Source organism: Oenanthe melanoleuca, chromosome 6 (assembly GCF_029582105.1).
Source record: "Oenanthe melanoleuca isolate GR-GAL-2019-014 chromosome 6, OMel1.0, whole genome shotgun sequence".
NCBI lineage: Eukaryota > Metazoa > Chordata > Aves > Passeriformes > Muscicapidae > Oenanthe > Oenanthe melanoleuca.
In genome coordinates this window covers 4,412,028-4,435,088 of record NC_079340.1, presented here as the reverse complement: position 1 = coordinate 4,435,088, position 23,061 = coordinate 4,412,028, and the positions used below count along the sequence as shown (strand labels likewise).

Here is a 23,061-nt window from a genome sequence, read left to right as displayed (position 1 = left end):
CACACCACTGCATTAATTGCCATAGTTCTTTCCAGAACCATTTAAAACCAGCTACTGCATGGTTTTATTCCACAACAGCTTATCCCATACACACTCTGGCAGAGTTAGGTAGGACTTGTGGCACATCAGCCTGTAAGAGTATTTAAGGTCTTTCTCCAGATCATCTTAACAACTAACATAGTCATCCAATACATTAACACTGAGTCTCCTGTATAAACTGCCCTGCTGCCTTGGGCTTTTTCGATTTGGGTCCCATCGTCTTCTCTTGTTTCAAGAGGAAGCAGAGAAGTAACTTGTCCACAGAACCTTGAAACTGCAACTCTACACTGCTTACCTGGAATTAACTGCTGTACATTCTGTAGTTGGTCTTGTGGTTTGTACAGGATGAGCTAAACACCAGAATTAATGAATATCTTATGGCACATTGGAAGAGCACCTCTGTATAAGTATTGCATGGCAGGAGTCACAGACCCGGACAGGCTTTGGTGAAGAGGGCAGGGGCAGCTCATTGTCAGAACAGGCATTGCAGAAGATCTCCCCACAGTTCCTACAGTGATGCTAAACCATGGGCAGAAGATGAAAAAATTAAATTTACAAAGGAAATGTACCTGGTAATTGCATACCAATTGCAAACAATACACACAGAGCAATCCAAAACAGAATTCCTTTCACTTCTTGGTTCTGAGCATGGAGTCAGTTTGCAAAAGATAATTTATCTACACCCCAAACCATGATGCAACCCTACACAAATGATGTTTGTCTAGGATTGCACCACAGGCAGATACATGATCTCTCCAGACATTTATGTGTGTGTGTATATATGTGTATATATATATATATATATAGTCTTTGAAGATTTCATTCGAACCCTGGATTAAAAATGCATTCTGCTATAGAAAAATGCAGCATGAGCAATGATAGCTGAAACAGCGGGTGCTTCTGCCAGGTAGCTAACTGAGATTAACATAAAAAGGTAAAGAAAACTTCCTGCACACATTAATAAAGCACAGAAATTAATGTCACATGTTGTTTTAAAATGACAATAAACTCGTATTTTCTTACTCTAGTATATAAGAAATGCCATAAAAAGACTTCTACACATGTCAAATTCTAGCCAGAGCTGATAAGAGTTTGAGATAACAATTCCACAAAGAAGTTAGATAATTTTTAACTAGGTTGCTTTGTGAAACTTCACCACAGCACTGTTTCTTTTGAAATTAGGGCCCAGCTGCATTGTATGTATCATAGAACTGGAAAAATATTTCAAAAATAACTCTGCCTTCACCTGATCATTGACATCTCATGCCACACCTTAAAGATAATTGATAATTACATCACACTTATAATAATAATTACATAACACTTGTAAACAAGTTGAGAGAAATCTTGTTAACGTTTTACCTTCCTTTTGGAAAGTGAAAATTCCTTTTCACAGAGCTTGCAATGAGTGGCCTCTTTGTCCTTCAACCAAACCTGGCCCTGAAGAAAAAAATTATCATAATTATATGTATGTGATGAAGTTAAACTTTGGGCTCCAGGGACAAGCCAAATCAAGAGCAGAACATTCACTGCCTGAATGTCCTGGGACCAGTGTAATGTCACAAAGACTCCAAAGCAGCACAGGACTGCTCCAAAACACTGCAAAACCTCAGGGGACAACACAGAGCATAGGTGCAGAGAGAACATGCTCCAGGGGGTAAAGCTGGGCAGTGGCTCAGCTGTAAGAGCAGAAAGGATCTGAGCCTCACAGTGAAGCTGATGTCCCTGCTCATCACAGTCCTCAAGATGCAGGGAAGCCTAAAAAACCAGGACAGTGTCAGGAACTGCCCATTTCCTTCTGTTCAAACCACTTAATAAACCCAGAAGTCTGCTCAGCCATTTGAGACACTTTCACCTGGACTGCACTACTGTGCCAGTATGATCAGACATGTGCAGACAAAATCTCTGCTCTCAAGTGCTCCCTGCTGTCCTTAAGAAAGTCCCAAACCTGCTGACATTACACATCTTATTTTATCAGTTTTTGTGCTACAAGTTTACTTATTTCCTAGGATGATCAAGTATTCATTGATCACTGAGAAGTACTATGCAGTTGAAGCTCAGCTGGCTTCACATCCTGTCCCAGGTACCCTCTGTAAATTATAGAAGGGTGTGTACCTTGCAAGAAAAGGGCCAAAATGCACAGCTGTGCATCAAACAAGGAAAACCAAAAGCAAATTGATTTTTTCCAGGGGGTTACAGGGAGTCTGTGGCTCTCTCCCACTGGAGGAAATCATACAGTGAGTCTCTCTGGAGTAGCTGCTGTTGGAGAGAAGTCTTCTCATGTTTATGAAAGATTTCAAAAAGAACAGTTTAAAATAAATTTCTGAAAATGCTACTGACCTGCAGCGCCTTGTTTGCTTCCTTTATATCTTCTATTTTCAGCTTTGATCTAAAGAATAAGATAATGCTACTTCAAACTTCTGCATGGTCAGTTATGCTCTAACAACTCAAAAAGCTGGCTTAGGTACTTAAAAATTTTTAAGCCAAGTCCTGTGAGCAAGAGTACAAGACTACATTATGTCATTTTAGAGGAAGCAGCCTCCAGTGCCAACCCACTGAGAACTGAGTCACAGGAGACACACACAAAGATATTCTACAGGGCATCAAAGGCCACATAAATCACAGCAAAACTACTGTGAGAAGACAGATCACTAAATGAAGCTTCAGCACAATAAAGAGGGTGCTGCTGGCCAGGTGACCCCTTCCAACCTCTGCAGACTGGGCAGACTTAGGCTTGACCTAAGACACACTGACTTCTGGTAACTGGTTAGTTACCAAAATAATAATAATATTGTCATATACTGTCTAATATGCATTACCATCGTCCCACTATTTTTCTTAATTCAAGTGTATATGACAGAAATAATATGTACAGATCATAGTGAATAATGAAATTACTCGCTCAGCTTGGATGCCAGTTCTTGGAGAGCAGCTTCTTGGTCCTCACAAATGCTTTTCAGTTGCTTGTTCTTCTCCTGAACTTTAAGGAACTCCTTAAAACAAAACAAAACAAAACAAAACAAACAAAACAATAAGAAACCAGATTATTCTCAAACTGTGCTTCCCTACTGCCTAGAAAGCTGCTCCTACTGAAGCTGATCTTGCTGAGAAAACCAAGTGCATGAGTGACCCCTCACACTCCCTCCAAATCCAACCTGAACAGTAACTGCTCAGGATTAAATTCTCCTGGACCCCAAGAGACAAAGAAAGGAACATTTCTGCTTCTGTAGCCCACTCCAGGGAGAAAAGAAATTCTGATTGACTGGAGAGCCCGAGAGCACCAGAGAGCCATGGGCAAAGTGAGAAGACAGAGCCTTCAACACAGCTGAGAAGGGAAAACAAGGATTTCATTTTTCCTTATCCACAGGACAGAGTTCTGATCTGAGGACTAAATGGGGGCTAAAAAGCCCATTTTTCCCTTCAATTCTGTTTCATCTTTCTTATCTATTTGCAGAAATTCTTTAAAATACCTAAAGTCTAAACCCATAACTAACTTTGCAATCAATTTCAAAATTACTAGTCAAAATTTGCTGCAGAATTTACTTTCTTAAGGTTAACTATTTCCTGGGTCTCTGTTCTCAGATGAGACACAGTTTCCTTTTCCTTTTGAAGATCATCCTCTAGGGTTTGCCGCCACTCTTTTTCTATCTTCAGATCTGTTTCCAGCTGAAGCCTGGAACAGGGAAAACACAACAAAAATCACTGTGCACAGTGTCTCATTTTTAAAAACAAAACTGAGTTTGTTTCTGGGTGAAACAGATTATTACCATAATAAACTATTAATTTACACGTTTTCTAAACCAGAAAATAATGTGTCAATATGATGATATCTTAGGTATCAGTGTCATAAACAAAGCACTGTCACTTAGAAAATGCTATTCAAAGAAAGTTTATTTAAAGGACCAGGACTATGGCATAATTTTGAAGAGCTGACCTTTGAAACAAATGAGTAAGAGACTAACCACAAAACTCTAAAATATTTTTAAAACATGCACAAGGCAAAGCCCCTTAACTTTATCCAGCTTGTTTCTAAAATAAACCAAACCAACCAGCCACAGTGTCATAGGTGATGCAGACAGTCATTGCAGGTGTCTCTGACACCATAAAAGTTATTTAATTTTACACCCTTAGATGTGACTCTTCTATTTTAGACTAAGGTTTATGGCATTTTGAACAGAACTGAAAATAAAGGAGGAAGGAATTTAAATTACTATTTTTATTGAGTTCTCTCCACAGCTGAGGTTCAGGATAAAGAGGGATGTAGATTCCATTGGCTTAACTGAATTCAGTTAAAGGAATTAGGGCTACTCTAATAGAAGTCCCATTCTAGCTGGAATTTTACAACTGGTTTCAAGGAAGAGTTGGTGTTTAGGATGTTATGGAAAAACCAAAGGGTGGAAGCACACTGTTCAACTTCCTAAATCTAAACTGTGCCAACACAGGAGAAGAGAAAAAAAATCTGAGAGTATTCATGCAAGGTCTTTTGACGGGAAACCTACATCCACATGAATTTTCCTGTTTTAAAACCAAACCCACTTTTAAAGGAAAGACTTACATTTTGGGACACTACCTCAGCATCTGGCTGGAAAAGAAGTGAACATGACCTGGAGGTTTCAGTATTGCAGAATTCTAAGGCTGGGGTCTGAACTGTTCTTTTGCCCAAATCTGCAGAGGTGACTGTGGTAGCAAAGTGAACATTTGTCATGACAGTTGAACAAGTGGATTGACATTCAGAGTTTTGAGAGAGGCAGGGGAGGGCTCATAACTGGATTTGAAATCACTGATTTTTAAGCCCCAGTCTTTGTGCCAAATATTCACTTAAATAGCTGATGTTTTATCTTCCCAAAGACGGAAAACACCTGTTCTTACAGGGAGCTTCTAACATTACACAGTGATTTAAATTAGCACTGAAGGATGTAACAGGAGAAAGACTAGAAGGTTGGCTTGTACATTAGCTTTTAATTTTGATGACTCCACTGGATTTTGACTTTTTATTTCCTGTGCAGTTGAACCACTTCTACCTCATCCTTAAGCTGGATTGATCAAACTACTGTTGTGCCACTTCTGGTTAAGTCTACACTATTCCATACTTGTGGGCTTTGTTAAAAGTGTGTTTTACCACTGCTCCACTACATATTTTACCCCACTCAGGATAATTTCTTCCTGAATTAAGTTGGCACTTTCAGCCAAGAAATAATGCTGTTCTTCCCCTTCCTTTCAAGCTGTTTGTCATTTCAGAGGCACCCAAAGGCAGCTTGGCTTCCTTGGAATGACATATTTTCTTCTGCCTTGCCAGTACCTGACACAAATATCTTCAGTATTTACATTCTGTTCAAAACCATTCAACAACAAGCAGCCTGTATTGGGACAGAGGACATGTTGCAATGTAGAATGTTTACTGCCATGCATTTTTCCAAACAGGAAAGAAATACTCACAGCTGTTTCTCCTTCTGGGAGAATTCATTCTGCAGGCTTTCAGATTTATTCACATATTCCTGTTTAAGTTTCTCATCCTCAGCCTCAGCCTCCATTTGAGCCTTCTCTGCTTGCTGCAATCTGGTGTAATTCAAATCAACTTTGGGTAAAACTGAAGCTAGAACTAGGGTGTAGAGGGTGAAGAAGACAAATAAAAGAAAAATGGGGAAATAGAAACATTTCTAAATAAAAACAAAGTTTGGGGGAAACTCACAAACTCAAACGAGAAATCCATACAATGCCTAGAGAACTTAGCTCCTGGGTTTTGCATACAGTAAGAGAATAATCACTGTAAGTAATAATTGTTTTATTTTATGTTCATGAATAACAGGTGCCAAAGTATGATACATATTTTAGAATCAAAGCATTTAACTTGATGCTTTTCTTGTTCCTTTAGCAAATGCTCATGTGCTATTTCTGAAGCTTCTTCTTGCCCCAAGTAATTTCTGTAAAAGTACTTGGCTTGCACTAATCACCCATCAAGACAGGGCAGAGCATGTGTTGTGCAAAAGCAGCTCAAAACAACTGAGGCATAAGGTTGCATACAGAGCACTGCAATCAGACAGCAAAAAACTTGACTAGCCTAATACAACAAATACACCCTGACAGGTCCCACTACATTTACAGAACTACCTCAACTACATCATAATTAATTTAAATAGTCTGTATTAAAAATAATGCATTCTTACACTGGTTAAAATAGCTCCATACTATAGACAAATCAAAATGATTAATCAAGAAATGAGGGATTGTTATTTGATATACTTTTCTTTCTGAGTTCCAGGTTTGTTCAGTTGACTCTCCCCTTGGAGTGAATTAGCTCACTGTGGTTCCTCTCTGGTGGATGCTTTGTAACAAAAGTAAACGTGCTAGAAGGGCACTTGTGCTATGTCATGGGGAATACAAGAGCCTGTAAAACCCCAGTCAATGTCCCCACCTGGTGCACTGTGTTCTGCAAAACTGTCTCAAGGGCCTCTCAGTGGTAGGAGACATCAGTGAGATGGTGAATTTGTCACTTCCCAGCAGCTCACTGAGCACAGAGCTGCTCCCAGCCCCCAGTGTCAGCTAAAAAGAAGATGTGTCAGCAGTATGACTGCATTTGTGCTTCTGCTGATGGAGTTGCACCAGAGGGACTTCCCAAAAGCTGCCAGCAAACAAGTGAGCAAGGCTGGAATTAAACTAGGTGCACTATCTCACTCAGCTACCCCAAGGCCTGAAGAATGCTCCCAGCCACATTTGCAATGCTAGATGCACACAGGGCCAAGCCATGGGAGGGAGAATATTGGGAAAAAGTAGGTCCCTCCCCATGCAGAAGCTGACTGAAGCTACACATGACATCAACACCAAAAGCACATTAAACCCTTCCCTAAACCACAAAATCAACTGCAGAACTGTTTCCATGAGCAAGGCAGAAAGGGAGCTTGCTCCCCAGAGGCTGCAGCATCATCCCAGCCCAGCAGCAGGGCTGGCTGCACTGCTGAAACCCAGGCAGAGGCTGGGCTGGCTGCAAATTGCAGCTGGATCTGGCATTCAGGTGATGCTGGGGCAGATACTTGTTTGCATAGATGACAGTGAGGTGGATAAGGCTCCCATTTCTGCCATGGTCACCCTGCTGTTCTATTCAGTATTCCTGGTTTGGGTTTTCTTTGAAGATGGAAGACAAGTTATTTCTCAGTGGCCAGCTCGTGTTAAAGGCTCTTTCTGCCTTCAAACCAAGGAATAAGCCAATACATAACCATGCACTAGAAACCCTTTCTGTATTACTGCATCCTGTCCCCACTTTTCCAAACACATCCCCTTCTGCTGCAAAACTCCAAGACCATTTTCCCAGACAACTTCCACTACAAATTCAGAGCAAACATCAGGGAGTTGATTAAGGGCAGTCAGCAGCCTAAACTTTTCTTTCTGCAGTGCAGGCAAGCAGCTGCTCACAGCAGAAATAGGAGCTGTAAAGGCTGCCTAATGATGGGTGGAGAGAGGGAAAAGGGTTTGGGCACAACCACAGGTGTTGATCTCAGTGCAGACACAGCCAGGCAAGATCCTCAGTTGACAAACAGGTTAGGCAGGTCCAGGATCTGGGCCCCAGTTGTAAATCCTGCTCACTGCTCTCCTTCCCAGGGGAGCTGTGCAAGGCAGGAGGCACAGCTACAGAATTTGCTGCAGCACTCTGGCTCTGGAATCCCTCACCAACCAGGCTCCAAACACATCTCTGTTCCACAAGAGTGTCCTCCTCCATCAGGGAGGTGGAGCTGTGCTTTAGCTGTCCAAAGGCTGCCACTCCTTTGCTGCACTCCTTTACTCAGAGCAGGGATGTTGGCACCACCCTCTTTTCCTGCATCCATCCTGCTGAGAGAGCTCAGCCCCCTCCCTCCAATCCTGCCACGGTGCTCAAGGAAACAGTGCTAGTTACAACCACAGAGCCCAACAGAGAGAGTGTGCTTTTGGGACAAATACAGCCTAAAAGTGAAAGGAGTAAGCAGGGGAGAAGGAAGTATTAGCCAGTGGGGCTCCTTTTTAAATCTCTTAGTACCAAAGAGCTGGAAAAATTGCTAATTAGAAACAAGTGTCATAAAATTGTACAGTCAAAGTAAAGACACCTAACCTCTTAAAATAAAGTGATTCAATAGCATTAGAAAACTAGCTTACATCTGCTTAATAATAGTGCAGTAATTTACTTTTTTTCCTTTTTTTTTTTTTTTTTTTTAGGAGCGGTAAAGTGAGATCGGAGATGACGTTCTTTCAGAAAACAAAACCAGAACCCAGCTACGATCAGGTACAGTGCAGGATTTCTAATACCACTTTCAAATTTTAACTGGACAACTCTGAGGTCCTGTTTTATCAGCAATGATTTCAACACAAGAGATCTGGAGGAGCTTTCAGAATGATATGTCCTTGACAAGTTTATACTGGTGCTGAGCCTCATTGCTGGCACATTTGACGAATGACATTGCAATAGTCCTAGTTTGAGTTAACAGATCTTTATCACTTCATGAATGCAGTGGACAAAAATCAAAGACAGATGAAGGCAGCAAAATGGTAAAAAACAAAAATTGGGATAAAAGGATAAAAAGAAAAAGAAAAAAGAGGAAAAAAGGATGTCAATAAAAGAATATTCATGTCACTAATTTTTTTAATACATAAGCATGTTTTTCATAATCAGATTTAAATGAAAAAAAAGACATGTCAAACACCAACATGACAGGGCTTATGGATATGTTATATTTTACAATTAGAAAGGTCAATATCAGGCCACTAGATTAAAACATGTGAATCACATCTTAATATTATGCAGTACATGCAGTCTAACCATCATGTAAATTTATATTCTGGAATTTTAGTCTTTCACTTTTCAACCTTTCAGTGTGAAAAATCATTTAAGTCATTGAAAATAATGGCACTTCCAAAACAATGGACAACAATTGTAACAGCTCCAGCAAACAACCAGTGATCCTTGAAGGCATTAATGTTTATATTAAGCATATGCTTAAGTATAAGCAAGATTAATGCTTCAGTTTCTATTGCATTTCATTCAGGTAGGGAAAAAAAAAGTAGGCAATAAGGAATCAGAGCTTTGAAACAACTGAAAGAGCAACTTTTGATATCAGCATAAAAACCTAGGACCAGAAGAAAGAGGGCAGAGGAAGAAAACGGAAAGGTTAAGTTTGTATTTAAATTGAGTGTGTTTGTCAAACAGAAAACAACAGTCCAACAGCAAAGCACTAATTAGAAGCTTCAGGAAGGTTTGGTTTAAATGTTCTAGTTGAAAATTACATTTCAATGGCAACTGTAGGAATGCAGTAAGATGTAAGGGGGTGGAGTTGTGAATGAAGAGAAACAAAGATGGGGCTGTACCTTTGTTCTAGTTGTTTCATAGTTGCATTAATTTGATTGGTCTTATCCTCTAATCGACTAATTATTTCATTCTTTTCTTTCATAGCATCTTCAGAAACCTGTGTTACAAAAGAGGTTCAAACTGAAATTGGTATCATGGCACCATTACCTGGTAGGGCTTTTTTCTTCAGTAGCTGAAAGGGCAAATTGTAAAAATGGCTTCAAGTTTTGATTCTCTTAAAGGATTGCCTTCTAAAAACCCTTAAGGACAGTATCTAAAAATCTCATGCCTAGAAAATTTGCAGTTTCATACACTGCAAGTATAGATGCTGTTTAATATTTAGTAAGTATAAATATTCCCCTTTGGTTTCCTTCCTTAGTTAATCACTTTTAGAAGTCAAATTCACTGACCAAGCAGCCCATTAGAACCCTACCAGTGAAGAGCAAAGAGCTCAGTCCAGAAAATCACCAAGGTTCTCCTATAAATCAACCCCCCCATATCCTAACACTGGAGAACATTCTCTTATTTTCCCCTCCAGCTCTACTTGTATTTCTCATCCTCTGGTCCAGTTTCCTCACATTTGCAGATGGGAAAGTAGAATCCTTTGTCCATCACTTCAGTTATCTCTCTGCAGCATCCTGATTTTTTTCCTTCTCATTCTGCTATAGATTTGACTGGTTTGTTGTGCTGGTTTTCACAATTTATTCCCTAAATCAAATTCGTGTTTTGCATAAATAATTTGCTGGTATTTGGTCATCTGTTGATTGCATTTGGGGTCCCTGAGATCCATATTTTCCAAAAAAAGGCATTTCATAGTTAAGAAATTTTCCTAATTTGTTACCAGATTTAAAATTAAACCCAAAACTGTAATAAGCTTTTTCCATTTAACATATTCTTGTCTTACTTTCCCTACTTAGGAAAGTCAGGGCTTCTCTTCAACTCCTCACAATGTGCCTACAATCTTCTGGTTTTTTTATACAATGCAGGCCAAAAAAATGTCCTTGTTACAGTACATTATTACTCTCTCTATTTCACATGGGATATTATTAGACCATGATCTTATCCTCATGCTCTTTTCTTCTCTAAACCCAGTAAGTGACTGCCTTAAGAACTTCTTTGTAAGAAAGCATGTTTACATAGGTAATGTTCCAAAATGTCAAGCTGACCTAAGAATACAAAGAAACCAAAACTCTAGGGAACAGCAGCATTCAGCTGACCAGAATGGTAAGAATGCATTTGTGTCTCTGTGATCCTTTCAGGAGTTTAATTGTCCCTTTACCTGTAGCTTTTGGTACATTTCCACGTTAATTGCTTTTACTTCATCAAGCTGCTGCCGCAGGCCGATGAGGGTGTCCTGCTTCTCATGGATATCCTTCTCCAGCAGCTTCATGGCAAGCTCTATCTCATGTTTCATGCTGACTTGAACCACCAGCTCATTCTCCATATCCTATAAAGCACAAGCACAATGCAACACAAATTTAAATAGTTCTGGATTTTTTTTTCCTGGTTTGAAACTCTAATAGAGCTGCAGCACTACCTGTTTTACCACTTAAGAAATTCTGCCTCTCTTCACCTTTGCAAATTATCCATAAATGTTGCACTCATATACTAACTGACCAATGGGGAATTTTAACTTTGGGAGAAGACAACTCACATTATAAGACACTATCCTGCCAATGTTGTACAGAGTTGCCAAAGTATTAATTACAAAAATAGAACGGAAATATTTGTATTTTCACAGGAAAGATTTAGAATCGAGAGTATTGCTAAAACCTTACCTGAAAATTTATCAAAGAATAAACTGATTGTTTTCTTAGGGTTATCCAGCAATATTACTATAGAAACATTGATGCTGTGTAAAACAAAGAATCCTACAGTGAGTGTTGAGCATGGCAGGGAGCTCACCTGGCGCAGCTGTGCCTCCTCCCGGAGCTGCCTGCGAGCCTCGTTGTACATCTCGTCCAAGCCCTGCCTCGAGTGCTTGTATGTCTGCAGCTCTGCCTCCACATCCACCTTAGTTGCCTGCAAACACACAGAGCTTCTGCAGTTTAATGGCAGGAATTTAACACTCAGGGAATATGGAGAAAAACCTACAAAAACGTCCTCCAAGCACAGGATAAACACGGGAAGAGCTGACTCTGCTCATTAGATAATGAGAACTGAGTAAAACCAGCAAAAGGAACATCTGTACTGCAGTGCTGTCCTCCTTTGGTGTAATTTTGTGTTGGGTTGATGTGGCCAGAAATGTGTATTCTATCACCATCTGCTGAAGCCAGGTGGGGCAGTGACCCTTATCTCCTGGCACATATTATCTGCTCATGGGCCATCTTTAAACCAGCTGGGGCAATCATCTTTATCTTTCCCACAGCCCATCCTCCCTCCAGGAAGATATCATCTGCTGCTGGCCCATTCAGTCCCACTGCATGACTGATAAAATTCCATCATCCCACTGGAGATGCTCCAGCCAGGGGAGGAGCCAAGCCTTTCCTACCCAGATAAAAACTGAGATTTTGGACAGCAAGTTATCCATCTTTCCACTGGATTCCCTTTCCACTGGATTCCAGAGGAAAACCAGACCTTTCCACATCATCCCTGGACCTTCAGAGGAAAACTGCACCTTCTCCAGGAGCACTGCTCCAGCTGAACCACATCTGCCCCTGCAGGAGGATGCAGCCACCATTGAATGGGACTGCTGCCAACACCCTGAGTGACTGATGGGTGTCAGGTTGGATTCTGACTCTGGCAGGGTTTTGGGATTGTTCTTTGTAATACTGTATTTCTATTTTAACTTTCCTAGTAAAGACCTATTATTCCTAATTCCCATATCTTTGCCTGAGAGCCCCTTAATTTCAAATTTATAATAATTTGGAGGGAGGGGATTTACATTCTCCATTTCAAAGAGAAGCTTCTGCCTTTACTGGCAGACACCTGTCCTTCAAACCAGGACAGGCTTCAATACACTGCACATGCACATGGCTGTAAAACAATCCAGTGCCCCAGAATTTTAATTTACTTATGCCATTAGAAAGCTCCACAGATCTAATAAACCCTTTAATAAGTCCCTTATAAAATTTATTTTCACATTTGGACTAGCTAAGCTTACTTACAAACTTTTGAACCATTATTTTACAATATTACAAGTGAGAAAACTAACATACCTCTAGATGATGTTGTGTTTTCATTAAAATCAGAGTATTTTCACTCCTCAATTGATGGTTTTCTTCCTGAAGTTTAATTATATTGTTTTTTGCTATTGCTAACTGAAAAACAACAGAAGAAAAGCACTGTGACCATTTTTGTGAGTAGAAATGAAGGAAAAAACGTTCTGATTAATGCAAGACCAAGACATTCTCTGCTTTGTTCTCCCTGTCTGCCAAACACAGGATTAGTTGTTTTTAAAGAAAGCATGAAGCTCCTGGTTTTAATAATGAGTCACTTTCATTACACAGCAGCAGCATGCTCAGGACACTTCACTGTTTCAGGTCTGGTTAAGAAGGTGCTTTCTTTTCATTGCTCCATTATGAATTAAACATACATTATGACTTAAAGACCCTCAATTCTCTTTCCTCATCCTCAACCTTTTCTTTCTACTTGGCTTCAAGTTCATCCAGATTTCATTTTCTTTTTTGGCATTTCAATATATCATATGGAGCAGCTTACATAAGAAAGCCTCCCCCATATGGAAAACAAAAATATTTACAAAAGATGACACTTTATAATTGGGGCCTACAGTATATAGCTTAATGTCAGAATTATAAGCCAAAGGATCAATCCAGGTGGACAGCTGGGCTGAAGGTTTATAAAGGAACCAGAATACCCAGAATTAACACTCAGAAAAGATGTTTTCACTCTGTCTGGATACATTATTCCCAGAGTGAGCTAGCTGTCCCTTCAGCAGCTGAATTTAGAGTTTTCAATTTTTCACTTCATTAACTAAAAAAGGTGCTCTCTCTCATAAAGCTAAAAATATTGGAAACTAGTCAAGCACCAAAGATAACCAGAAATATAGACTCTGAACACAAACCCAGAACCAGACAAGCCTAAAAGCTGTATACAGGCATCCAGGAAACAAGCAAAAACAATCCTTTGGCTAAAGCTGAGAAATGGAACAGAAACAGTTTGGTGAACTACTTTCTGTCTCTTTGTAGCAACTGGTGCCATCCATTCTAGACCAGTCATCTGCACAAATCAGACTGACAGCTGGCACTAAGAAACGATTCTCTTCTCATTTTGTCCAAAGTTGGAAATTGCAGTGTTCTAGGGAATTAATGCACTGATGCTAGAGGCTACCTGGCAAGCTGACTTCAAATCCCTGCAGCTGCTGCCCCTATTCTTCAGGCCAAAATTAAGGTATCTGAATATATTACACAGAACTTCCATAGCTTAAAATAATGTAAGCATATTCAGAAAAACAGTCCTTCAGGGAAAATAATATGCTACACATTACTAAAACTAAAACGTACCTCCTCAATCAGTTTAGTGTTTGATTTCTCCAGTGAGTCAACTCTTGCATGTAGACTGCTAACTGTGCTACTGAAAGGGAAAAAGAAACAATGATATTCAAGATTACATCAAAACTCATTCAACGAAGCTCAAAAGCTTTAATGCAAGGTGCAGTGATTAATGGTTAAGAGCTGTGAGGCCTGTTCCCATTATTGGAGGTTTTCCTAAATATAAGAAAATTACTCTCCTTTGTTGGATGTTTATATACTTCTTTCCAGTCCCCAATGTCACCTCTGTCACTTAAACTCCTTGGTTAGCTATAACTTCTTATGCACTCTCCCTTTCCTTTATCCTCACAACTATATTTGCATCCAAAAGGTAAATGAGGTCCCCCTACAGAACAAAACCATTCTCCAGATTCTCTTCCTCCAAAACACATTTCTTTTGTAAAATCATTTGCTTCTCTGCATTTTTTTGAGATTTGTCCTTAGGTCCTCTCTTTCTCAATGCTTCTTGACTTCATTTAGGAGTCTCAACATAGTTTTACTGCCTTTTATTACTCTGTTGCTTTTTATAGTATCAAACTACATCCAGGCCTTTTCCATAACCTGATTGCCTATTTCTGCAGGAAGAACCTTTTTTCCAGGCTGCACTTCACACACAGGGAAGCACAAAACCTATTCTGTAACACCATCTACTTTTTCACATATTTCTCTGTGGTGTCCTAGGAAGTTGCCAGTTCATTAGGAACAGCAGGGCAGAGAGATTAATGCAATTTAGGATGTCTAAACACAAACAGCTGAACTGAAATAGAAGAGTCGCTGAATCCCTGATCTGGCAGGAAATTCTATGCATAAACCAGTGTACAAGAACACACAGAGGCTCACCTGGATAATGACATTGCACAAACACCACTGCTCTCAGTTGTGATAGCTCCTTTCTCCTCTTTTTGTTGTTTGTTTTTAGTTTGTTGTGGTTTTTTTACCATTTCAGTTCCTCAGACTGTTTAATTTTGTAAAATACTCCTCAGAGAATTTAAATCACTGTTCTTCTATTTTCACAGTAACAAACACAGTGGTAGACTAGGTTTGTTCCATCCAGCAAATTAAGGGGAAAATGCTGCTTTCCTGAGAATTGCTTCTACAGGAACCTCAATCTAGCAAGCAGTGAGTTTATTCAGTTTCAGTCCTAGGCATTAAAGCTACAAACTAAAATATTCTGAAAGGCAAAGAAATAAAAACATATGGATTCACCAGAACACTCAAAACCACTTTTGACGAACTGTTAAATAGAACACAGAATCCAGACCAAGCTTTTCATTCCTGTGAAGTTATGAACCATAAGGACCTTCACACATCTGGCCTGTTGGTTTTGTGTTTCTTTGAAGAATAAAGATTTTGACTGTCCAAAAGCATGAAAAGTGACACTGAGCTCTCCAGGAGAATGTCTCTTCCTACTTCACTAAATCTTCAGCCTAAACATGGAGAATTTGCAGCTCTTTCTCTGGAGTTTTCTCACAAAGCTGTAGTACAAAAGGCATTTACCTGTAAGCCTGGCCTGACACCCACACTTCAAAGTAATACTTACTTCAGTTGCCTGTTTAGCTCCTCAACATAATTCTTTTGGTCCAATATTGCAGCAATCTGTACATCTCTAAAGCAAGCACAAAATAAAATTAACAAAAGTATGTACTAAACCAGGGACTGAAAGTATACATATTTACCATATGCAAATGTCCCTCTTAATTGTGTTTTTTAAAAGAAAGGAAACAATTTCATCTCACACTCGTGAAGGTAACAAACATGTGTTGTTCTATCCAGTATTTTTCCAGCTAACAAATAAAACAGAATAACTGGGGCATTTTTCTCAGGAACAGAAAATTTCATCTTTAGGAAACCTGAGTTTTTTCTAAAAGAACAGGCCCCAGCCAAGAAATTGTTTGTTAACATGCAAAATAGGAGGTATTTTGTGAGGACATACCTTTCTTTACCCCCAATGTCATCATCACTCTTCAAATACACAGAGAAATCGATCACCCCCACCTAGGGGAAAGCAAAGGTACAGTTTCATATCATACAAATAAGTGCTGTTGATATTTAAAGCCTTGTATTTAAATTGATAAAACCTCAGTTACAGCATTTTTAAAATTCATCCATTTTCAACCAGAAGCTGAAAAACCTGAACTACAACACTTTAAACAAGGTTTTACTCAGTTTAATATTTACTTGGTTTATGCAATACTCTCCTGTCAGGATCCTGTTTGTTTTGTCCATGTCTTTTCTTCTCCAACAACTTTTTAAAAACATGTTTTTCCTATTCAAGCAAAACACCATCTCTAATAAATAAGGTAAAATGTTCTATCTATGAAAGTTACTTGACTTCAATTCACAATGGCTACATAAACACATTTCATAAACACTGAGCAGCATTTTTTTAACATACCAAAAGTATGCCCCTGGCTGTGACTTCCATCAAGGTTCAGAAGTTTGCCTTTCTGCTCAATAAAACCTGCTGCTTCTGGCTTCTCTGAGAAGATGCCTTCTTTATACTACTTTTCACAAACAGAATTATTCTGGACATTTCACAAACAAATTTGGACACACTGCAATCAGAAGCTGGTCTGCACAGCCACCAGTTCCTTCCCAAATTGAGTTTTCTCTCTCATGCAGCAAGGCCACCCAGTGAGAACAGAGGTGTAGCCAGATTTTGTGGTCTGTAATACACATACTTAATTCTCAACACTAAGAGCAAGTTGGTAAGTTTTCTGGGATCACAGGCCTGTCAATAGGATATCTTCTTCTACACAAAATCAGTGCCTGAAACTAACACTAACAGAAAGTAGCACAAATAACTGAGGACAAGTTAATTTAACCACATGATTCAAAAGCCCACACACCCAGTTAGCTGTAACTTCTCTTTTCCAGAGGAACTGTTTTTTCATCAAATATATGAATAGAGTAATAACCACTAAAGCTACTACAATTTTTTTCCATAAAGAAGCTGAATAAAAACAATCAGGGCTGAACACAGTCTTCATTTATTTACAAATACCTGTGCATCTGCCTTTGAACAGAATCTGTTAATATTTTCCTGGAAAATATCAGGGTTAAAAGTCAAAGCCCATTCAAAGCAGGAAGAATTCCAAGTCTTGCTTTGCAGAATGAAAGCAGTCACCCTCCTATGAGAAAGTGTTTGTTTCAGGTCCCTGCATCATTCCTGTGATGTTCCAGAACAACAATAAATAAACTGATCTTGTCCCACAGAGGAAAAGCATGGGTCACACAAGTCAGATGGAAAGAACTCTGCCTTGCTGCAGCTGCTCCCAGCTGAGGACAAAGCACAAAACTTCACCCTTGAACTCTGACCATTATCTCCATTTCAAGGTATGACCCTGCTGATAATTAAGGTTAAGGCAACAGATCCAGGAGCTGGATCATCACACCCTGAACAGTCCCTAGTAGGATTTCTAACAAGTCACCACTCCAAAGGAACAAAATTCACAAACAAAAGTACAGAAACCTCTCAGGGATTGCATGTACATTCCTTTACCTGGATGGACTTACTTGTGAATCCAGGTCTTCTCCCTTCACACACAGGTTGGCATCAATCACATTTAGCCCAACTAACAGCCCAACAATAACTGCTCCTTCTTCCTCCATCATCAGTGCATGATACTCATAAAACTCACTGTGTTCAAGGAGAAAATTGCATCTTACTGATATATTCATTACACATACATCCAATAAATTAATCATAAGTGGCACACACATCTTAATTTTCTCTCATTGTATCCTTACTAGAGCATCCTTAAAGATGAACTGGGCCTGCCCATGCTTTCAGCTCTTAAATATTTAAAAATTCAAAGTGCATGGTTTATCTCAGAGGCTATTAAAAACAAGAATACTGCCTTAGGTTCCAGATGGCTGGGACACTGTGGGGAGGGTGACAAGATTTACTTTGACTTTAAAAGAAAACAAAACAAAAACAAAAAACAGAGAAGGCTCTTCCCTACACCTGCTATTAGCCAGTTTTGAAGAGGATACTGCAACAAATGGATGTTTGGCCACATTGAGTCAGAAACTATTAAGTTGTTAAGAAGTACTGCAAGCAGTGCAAAAGCAGAATGGCAAAAGAATTACCTTTTGTGAAAAAATGCCTGGAATGTAGTGAATACATGCTTGAAATTCAAGGACCCAAGGAAGAGATTAAACGGATAGAACAGAAACATAAAGGGCTGAAATGCTAAAAAGGTTTTTAAAATATAATTACTTCACTAGAGATTGTCAGAGATTGTCAGAGATTGTAATTTCTTCTCCTTGCACTTTTAAAACAAAATTTTTGATTCTATGTAAAAAACTGTCTTTTCAGTGGAAAAAGACAGTTCATAGCTACTGAACACCAACAACATCCTGATATACCAGTGTTATCAAGGCATAAAGTCAGTCTTAAAAACATGTATAGCTTATAAAACTGAAATAAGAAGTATCTTTCTCCACTTGTGCTTTAACTACTCCATCAGGCAGGAGAAGTTATACTAGAAGAGAGCAATGCCAAAAAAAAACGAAGTCCAAGCAAGAGCCCCCCTTTCAATGGCAGCTCAGTGCAAACCCCACACACGGGTAGGGATGAGGGGCTTATTCTGCACAGTGGGGAAAGGCAGGATTGTTTTTTTAGGAGACTAAACCTCTAGAAACAACCTGCAAACAAAATGCAATGAACATTTTACCTGAGGAGGTCCCTCTGAATAATTAAGCAGCGAAGGTAATCGGCCATTTTCTTCTGCATCAGCGCCAACCGCAACCAGGCACGGGCACGGCCCAGAGGGGTCCTGCACAAAGGGCACAGAGACAACAGTCCCACCTCAATTAAATCATGGTCTTTAACACCTTATCAGCCCACTGGTGGAGCAACTGCTGGTTCTGAAGGGGTGGTTTTAATTATTAGTTGAGCATTGCCATCTGGAAAGCCAGAATGTTTAGGGTTTGACTGCAGGTTTTGGGATAACAGAAAGATTTTCAACTATTCAGCTGAGCTGGGGAATAGACCCTGGAAAAACAGGAGTCCTGTTTTCTGCTGAAGTAAAATGCTTGCAAACAGTTGAGATTCCTTTTTATTAAGAGTTGAGGGGAATTGCAAGAAAATAAGCCAAATGCCCATCACAAGCCACCACGGCAGCTTCCCTTCCCAATCCTCTGGCTCTACCCAACACTCAATCCTACCTTTAACTGTGCACAAATTCAGTGCTATCTTAGGAAGCCAATGCAAAAAAAAAAAAAAAAGATGAAGGCATATGTAACTGGCAAATACTATTATCCAGCAAATTACACCTGGACTTTTAGAACTTCCTCTTCTAGTGCTTGCATATTTACAAGTGGTAAGCACATAAAGGAAAAAGAAAAACCCCTCACAAGTTGTGTCAGGATACGAAGGGAGTATCACACTTGGCAAGGGTCATTACTTCCTCTGGCCCGCCACAAGGGTAAATAATAATTTACATGCCTGTATGCTTTAGATAAGATCTAAAGTTATAAATGAGAACCCTTATGCTGCCATACATCTATCAGTGTAACCAAGCCCTTTTGGAATTTCATGTACAGACAACTATAAAGCTAAATACAAAAGCAGAGTGCAGTGGAATGGGAAGAGAATAAATTCACATTTGAGTAGGACTGTGCAGGCAAGACTCTCAAAAGCTGCCTAATTCTTTTCTCTTTGGTGTGTCACCTTTTGGTTTGATACAACCTTTGGTGACCACACTCATTAGTGCTTGCTGCAGTTCCAGACTGCAGAGTGGCTGATACACAACCAGCTTTCTGCATTGTTGTTTTCCACCTCCCATTCACCTCTGCTCTCCCTCAACACCATGTGCTAGCTCTTCAAAGGCTTGATTAATGCCAAATGAAATCATGAGACACCTGCAGATTCTCAGTCAGGTCCTTTATTTTCCTGCTGCATTTTACCAATACTACTTACTTAAGGCCAGGCAAATCTCTGACACTTGCTGCTATTTCCTCAGCTTCTGGATATAATTTCTCCACAAGTTCCAGAGGACCCCAGATGGTTTTGTTGTAACTTAGAAAGGATTTTCTTACTATGAAAAGAAACACCAAGTAACTGAATTAATTTAAATTACTGCAGTAGCTTCCTTCATAATATCTGGACTGCTGAGCCCAGAGTTTCAGATAACTCTTCACTGAGACACTGGTCAGCTCACCAGTATCCAAAGCCAACTTCCAAATTACTTTGCTGTGAATATAAAATTGATATGCTAGAAAATACTAATATAAAAAGGATGTCTAGCTAAAAATATGCATCACATACCCACATGCAGTTGGTAAACCCTGGACCACTTACAACAAATGCTGAACAAAAGGACAGATTGGTAAATGTGGAAATATATATGGTGAAGAATTAATAATTACATTATTCATTATAAAAGGTGACCATTTACATACTTTTTTTCAATTCCTTATGCAACATTATGAAAGAAAGGAAGAAAAATGGCATGTTTGGGATGAGAAATATGCACAGATTTCCAGACCTTTCAGGCCATGCTTCAGGCAGTGCTCCATGACAACAAAGAACTGCTGCAAAGGTGGGTAGTCAGAATCCAGAGTGCGCCCAAAGCTCAAGGCTGATTCAATGAGTCCTTTGATGCTCAGTTTAGCCATGTTCAGTAAATTTGCTCTTTCTACAGCAGTAGGATCCTTTACAGCTAAGGCAACAGAGAAAAAAATGTTATGGTTCATTCAAGTTTTAGGAGTGACACAAGGAAATAAAGTGCTTCATGTCCACTTTGTTCAAAGAAAAACTTACCCTAAAAAACTCAACAGAACAAATCCCTTAGGTGCTGGAAACCACCATGCCATAGAAAAACATCCAATACACATTCATAGTGCTCTAACAGGTGAATGGAAACCTGAGGCTGGGAAATGTCAGTTCTTACAGACCACACTGCCTCAGAAGCAGCCAGGTCACTGCAATTGAACACAGCACCTCTGCTGCACTCCAAACTGCTGCATGGCTGCCAGTGCCCCTCCCATGGCATCAAAGCAGCCTTCCTATTAATTGGTGGGTTTATTTGGTGTATTGCAGTATACCTACAGAAGCAGACATCACACCTTTTATATACAAACACTTTCCACTATTGCACAGTGACACACACACAGGCTCTAGAGTCTCTGCCACTAAACCATGAGCATTTTCTGGAAAATACCACATATTGAAAATTCAGTTTCTCATCTAGCCACCAAGTATTTTCTACAGAGAAAATCTTAAAAATTAAAGGTTTTGCTTTAACTTGAAGTTTTTGGTAAACATTATGAAGTGTACCCTGCAAAAATACATTTGAAGATTAAACCTAGTCAGTAAAAAATCCATAGTTTTTTTACAATCATCTTAGTCTGACAGAATGGACAAGTTTCCTCTTTTCAGAAATCCTGCTACTGAGAACAGAGTGCTCAGGAAATTCTTAAGCTTATTTTCATTTATAATGAAGCAATTCAAACATTCAGGCCAGACTCTATTTTCTCAGAGACAAAACAAGCCTCTATTTACTCACTATCATCAAAGTAACCTGGAAAGAAACAAAAGAGTTGATGATTTACTGTTTAATTAAATCCAGTAAGTGAAGTAAAAAAAAAAACTTTTTTTTTTTTTTTTTAAAAGGCATTGAGACACAGATGTCAAAATATCCAGAGAGATTTGCATCTGAATAAAAAAAAGTTGTGAGCCTGCTCCTTTTCAGATCTGAGTATTGGTATAAGACTATCTGTTTGCACATCAGAAAGCACAAAGAGCCCAAATCATCATAACAGATGGGTATTTTCTCAGTTCCTCAACAGAAATGAAATGACTTATCTAATTTCCTGCAGACTTTAGGGATTGGATACTAGAAACCCTGAAAACTACTCTCTAATATTCTGTTTCCCTAGTTGCCTGCCAAATACCCAGCTAGCCTAGTGCCACGAAACATAACCTACCTCTGCTTTCTAGGGAAAACAATGACTGAGATTATGCACCTGCAACTGCCTTAAAAACTGCTTTTATACCCAGAACTCCAACAGAAAACCCCAGAAGATGTTAGAAAACAATCAGATAATGAGAGACAGAGCTCTGGCCAAACTGTACCCAGTTAGCAGCCACAGCTCACTGCTTTGTCTCTTCTTTCCTCCCTGCTCTGGGAATTGAGCAGCCCCACCAGGAGCACAGCATCCCTGCCTGGGACAGGTGGGGCTTGCAAAAACAGCAGCCTTTGCTGGCAAAGCAGATATCCTGCTGATTTTATTTTATTATTGCTGCTGACAGGATTAAATACAAGTGTCACTGGAGGAAACGCCTTGCTCAATGCAGCCTTCAGGTGGGTAGCTCTCCCTTGCTACATATCCTGTCTATTCCCCCAAAGGCATCATGAAAATTCCTTTGTCAGGTGACCTCATTTTGACTCCTGGAGCTGATCCTCCTCAGACAGACTTCTATGTCTGCTGTCCTTTTAATCATCAGCCCTCTTGTCTGTTCCTTCTGGGGCGAAATGCATTTTAGGTCTGCTTTAAAGTATGGTCTACCCTGTGTGTTTAAAAAAAAATAAATTAATTAATTAAAAAAAAGGATAAGTGATTTTTTTAGAATTTAGAATCTAAGATGGTGTGTGAAATCCTGAATCCGAGCTGCTGCTGTACAGGCTCTGCAGGGCTCTCCTCCCCGCATCAGCAGCCCTCCGTAAAGCGCTGTTTGCGGCTCTCCAGCATCACCGGCTCCGAGCGCCGAGGCTCGGCCCGGGAGGCGACATCGCTGCCGGGCTGGAGGAGCCGCCGAGCCCCGCTGGTGCCGCTCCCTCCCCGGCCCGAGCCCCGGCCCCGCGTCCCCCGCGCTCCCCGGCCCCCGCCCAGGCGGCCCCGCTCACCCATGGCTGGAGAGGAGCAGCAGAACCGAGCGGAGCGGAGCGGCCGCCGCAGCCGCAGCCGCTCCCTGCGGGCCCAGGCTCCTCCTGCCCCGCTCCGAGCGGCGCCCCCGCCGGCGGGAGGACCCGCCCCCGGCCCTGCCGCCCTGTCGCGATAGCGCCCCCGCCCCTATCGCGACAGCCCCCAGCACGGGAAGCTTCGGACAGGAGCTAGGCGCAATCAGGCAGCACAAAGTTGAGATTTGTCCACCCTTCTCTCGTGACATAAAGCTTCAATCCCTAGCGTTTATTCCGAATAATGATTCTGTAGCATTGCACAACGTGTATCAGATTAATTAATATTATCCTAGAAAAATCTGTGAGTTTAGTACTT

At 40.2% G+C, this 23,061-nt stretch overlaps 1 protein-coding gene across 6 annotated transcripts; it reads right to left on the bottom strand.

Annotated features, from left to right (window-relative positions):
* Nucleotides 1–235: 235 nt before the first annotated feature.
* RUFY2 (RUN and FYVE domain containing 2) lies at nucleotides 236–22,797 on the bottom strand. Of its 6 annotated transcripts, XM_056495470.1 has the most exons (19): nucleotides 22,692–22,743; nucleotides 22,223–22,354; nucleotides 20,331–20,504; nucleotides 19,763–19,880; nucleotides 18,516–18,617; nucleotides 17,353–17,476; nucleotides 15,770–15,831; nucleotides 15,377–15,442; nucleotides 13,810–13,879; nucleotides 12,505–12,606; nucleotides 11,252–11,368; nucleotides 10,626–10,793; nucleotides 9,367–9,464; nucleotides 5,476–5,595; nucleotides 3,583–3,712; nucleotides 2,938–3,032; nucleotides 2,380–2,428; nucleotides 1,402–1,479; nucleotides 236–558 (listed from the first exon to the last, which is right to left on the bottom strand). In XM_056495470.1, exons 3-19 carry the CDS (start codon nucleotides 20,458–20,460, stop codon nucleotides 415–417), a joined length of 1,773 nt encoding a protein of 590 aa, XP_056351445.1. In that variant the 5' UTR covers nucleotides 20,461–20,504; nucleotides 22,223–22,354; nucleotides 22,692–22,743; the 3' UTR covers nucleotides 236–414. The 6 variants fall into 6 exon arrangements, with proteins under 6 accessions (XP_056351445.1, XP_056351443.1, XP_056351444.1 ...); XM_056495468.1 differs by lacking the exon at nucleotides 22,223–22,354 and having other exon boundaries at nucleotides 22,692–22,797; XM_056495469.1 differs by lacking the exon at nucleotides 22,223–22,354 and having other exon boundaries at nucleotides 13,810–13,876; nucleotides 22,692–22,797.
* Nucleotides 22,798–23,061: the final 264 nt, after the last annotated feature.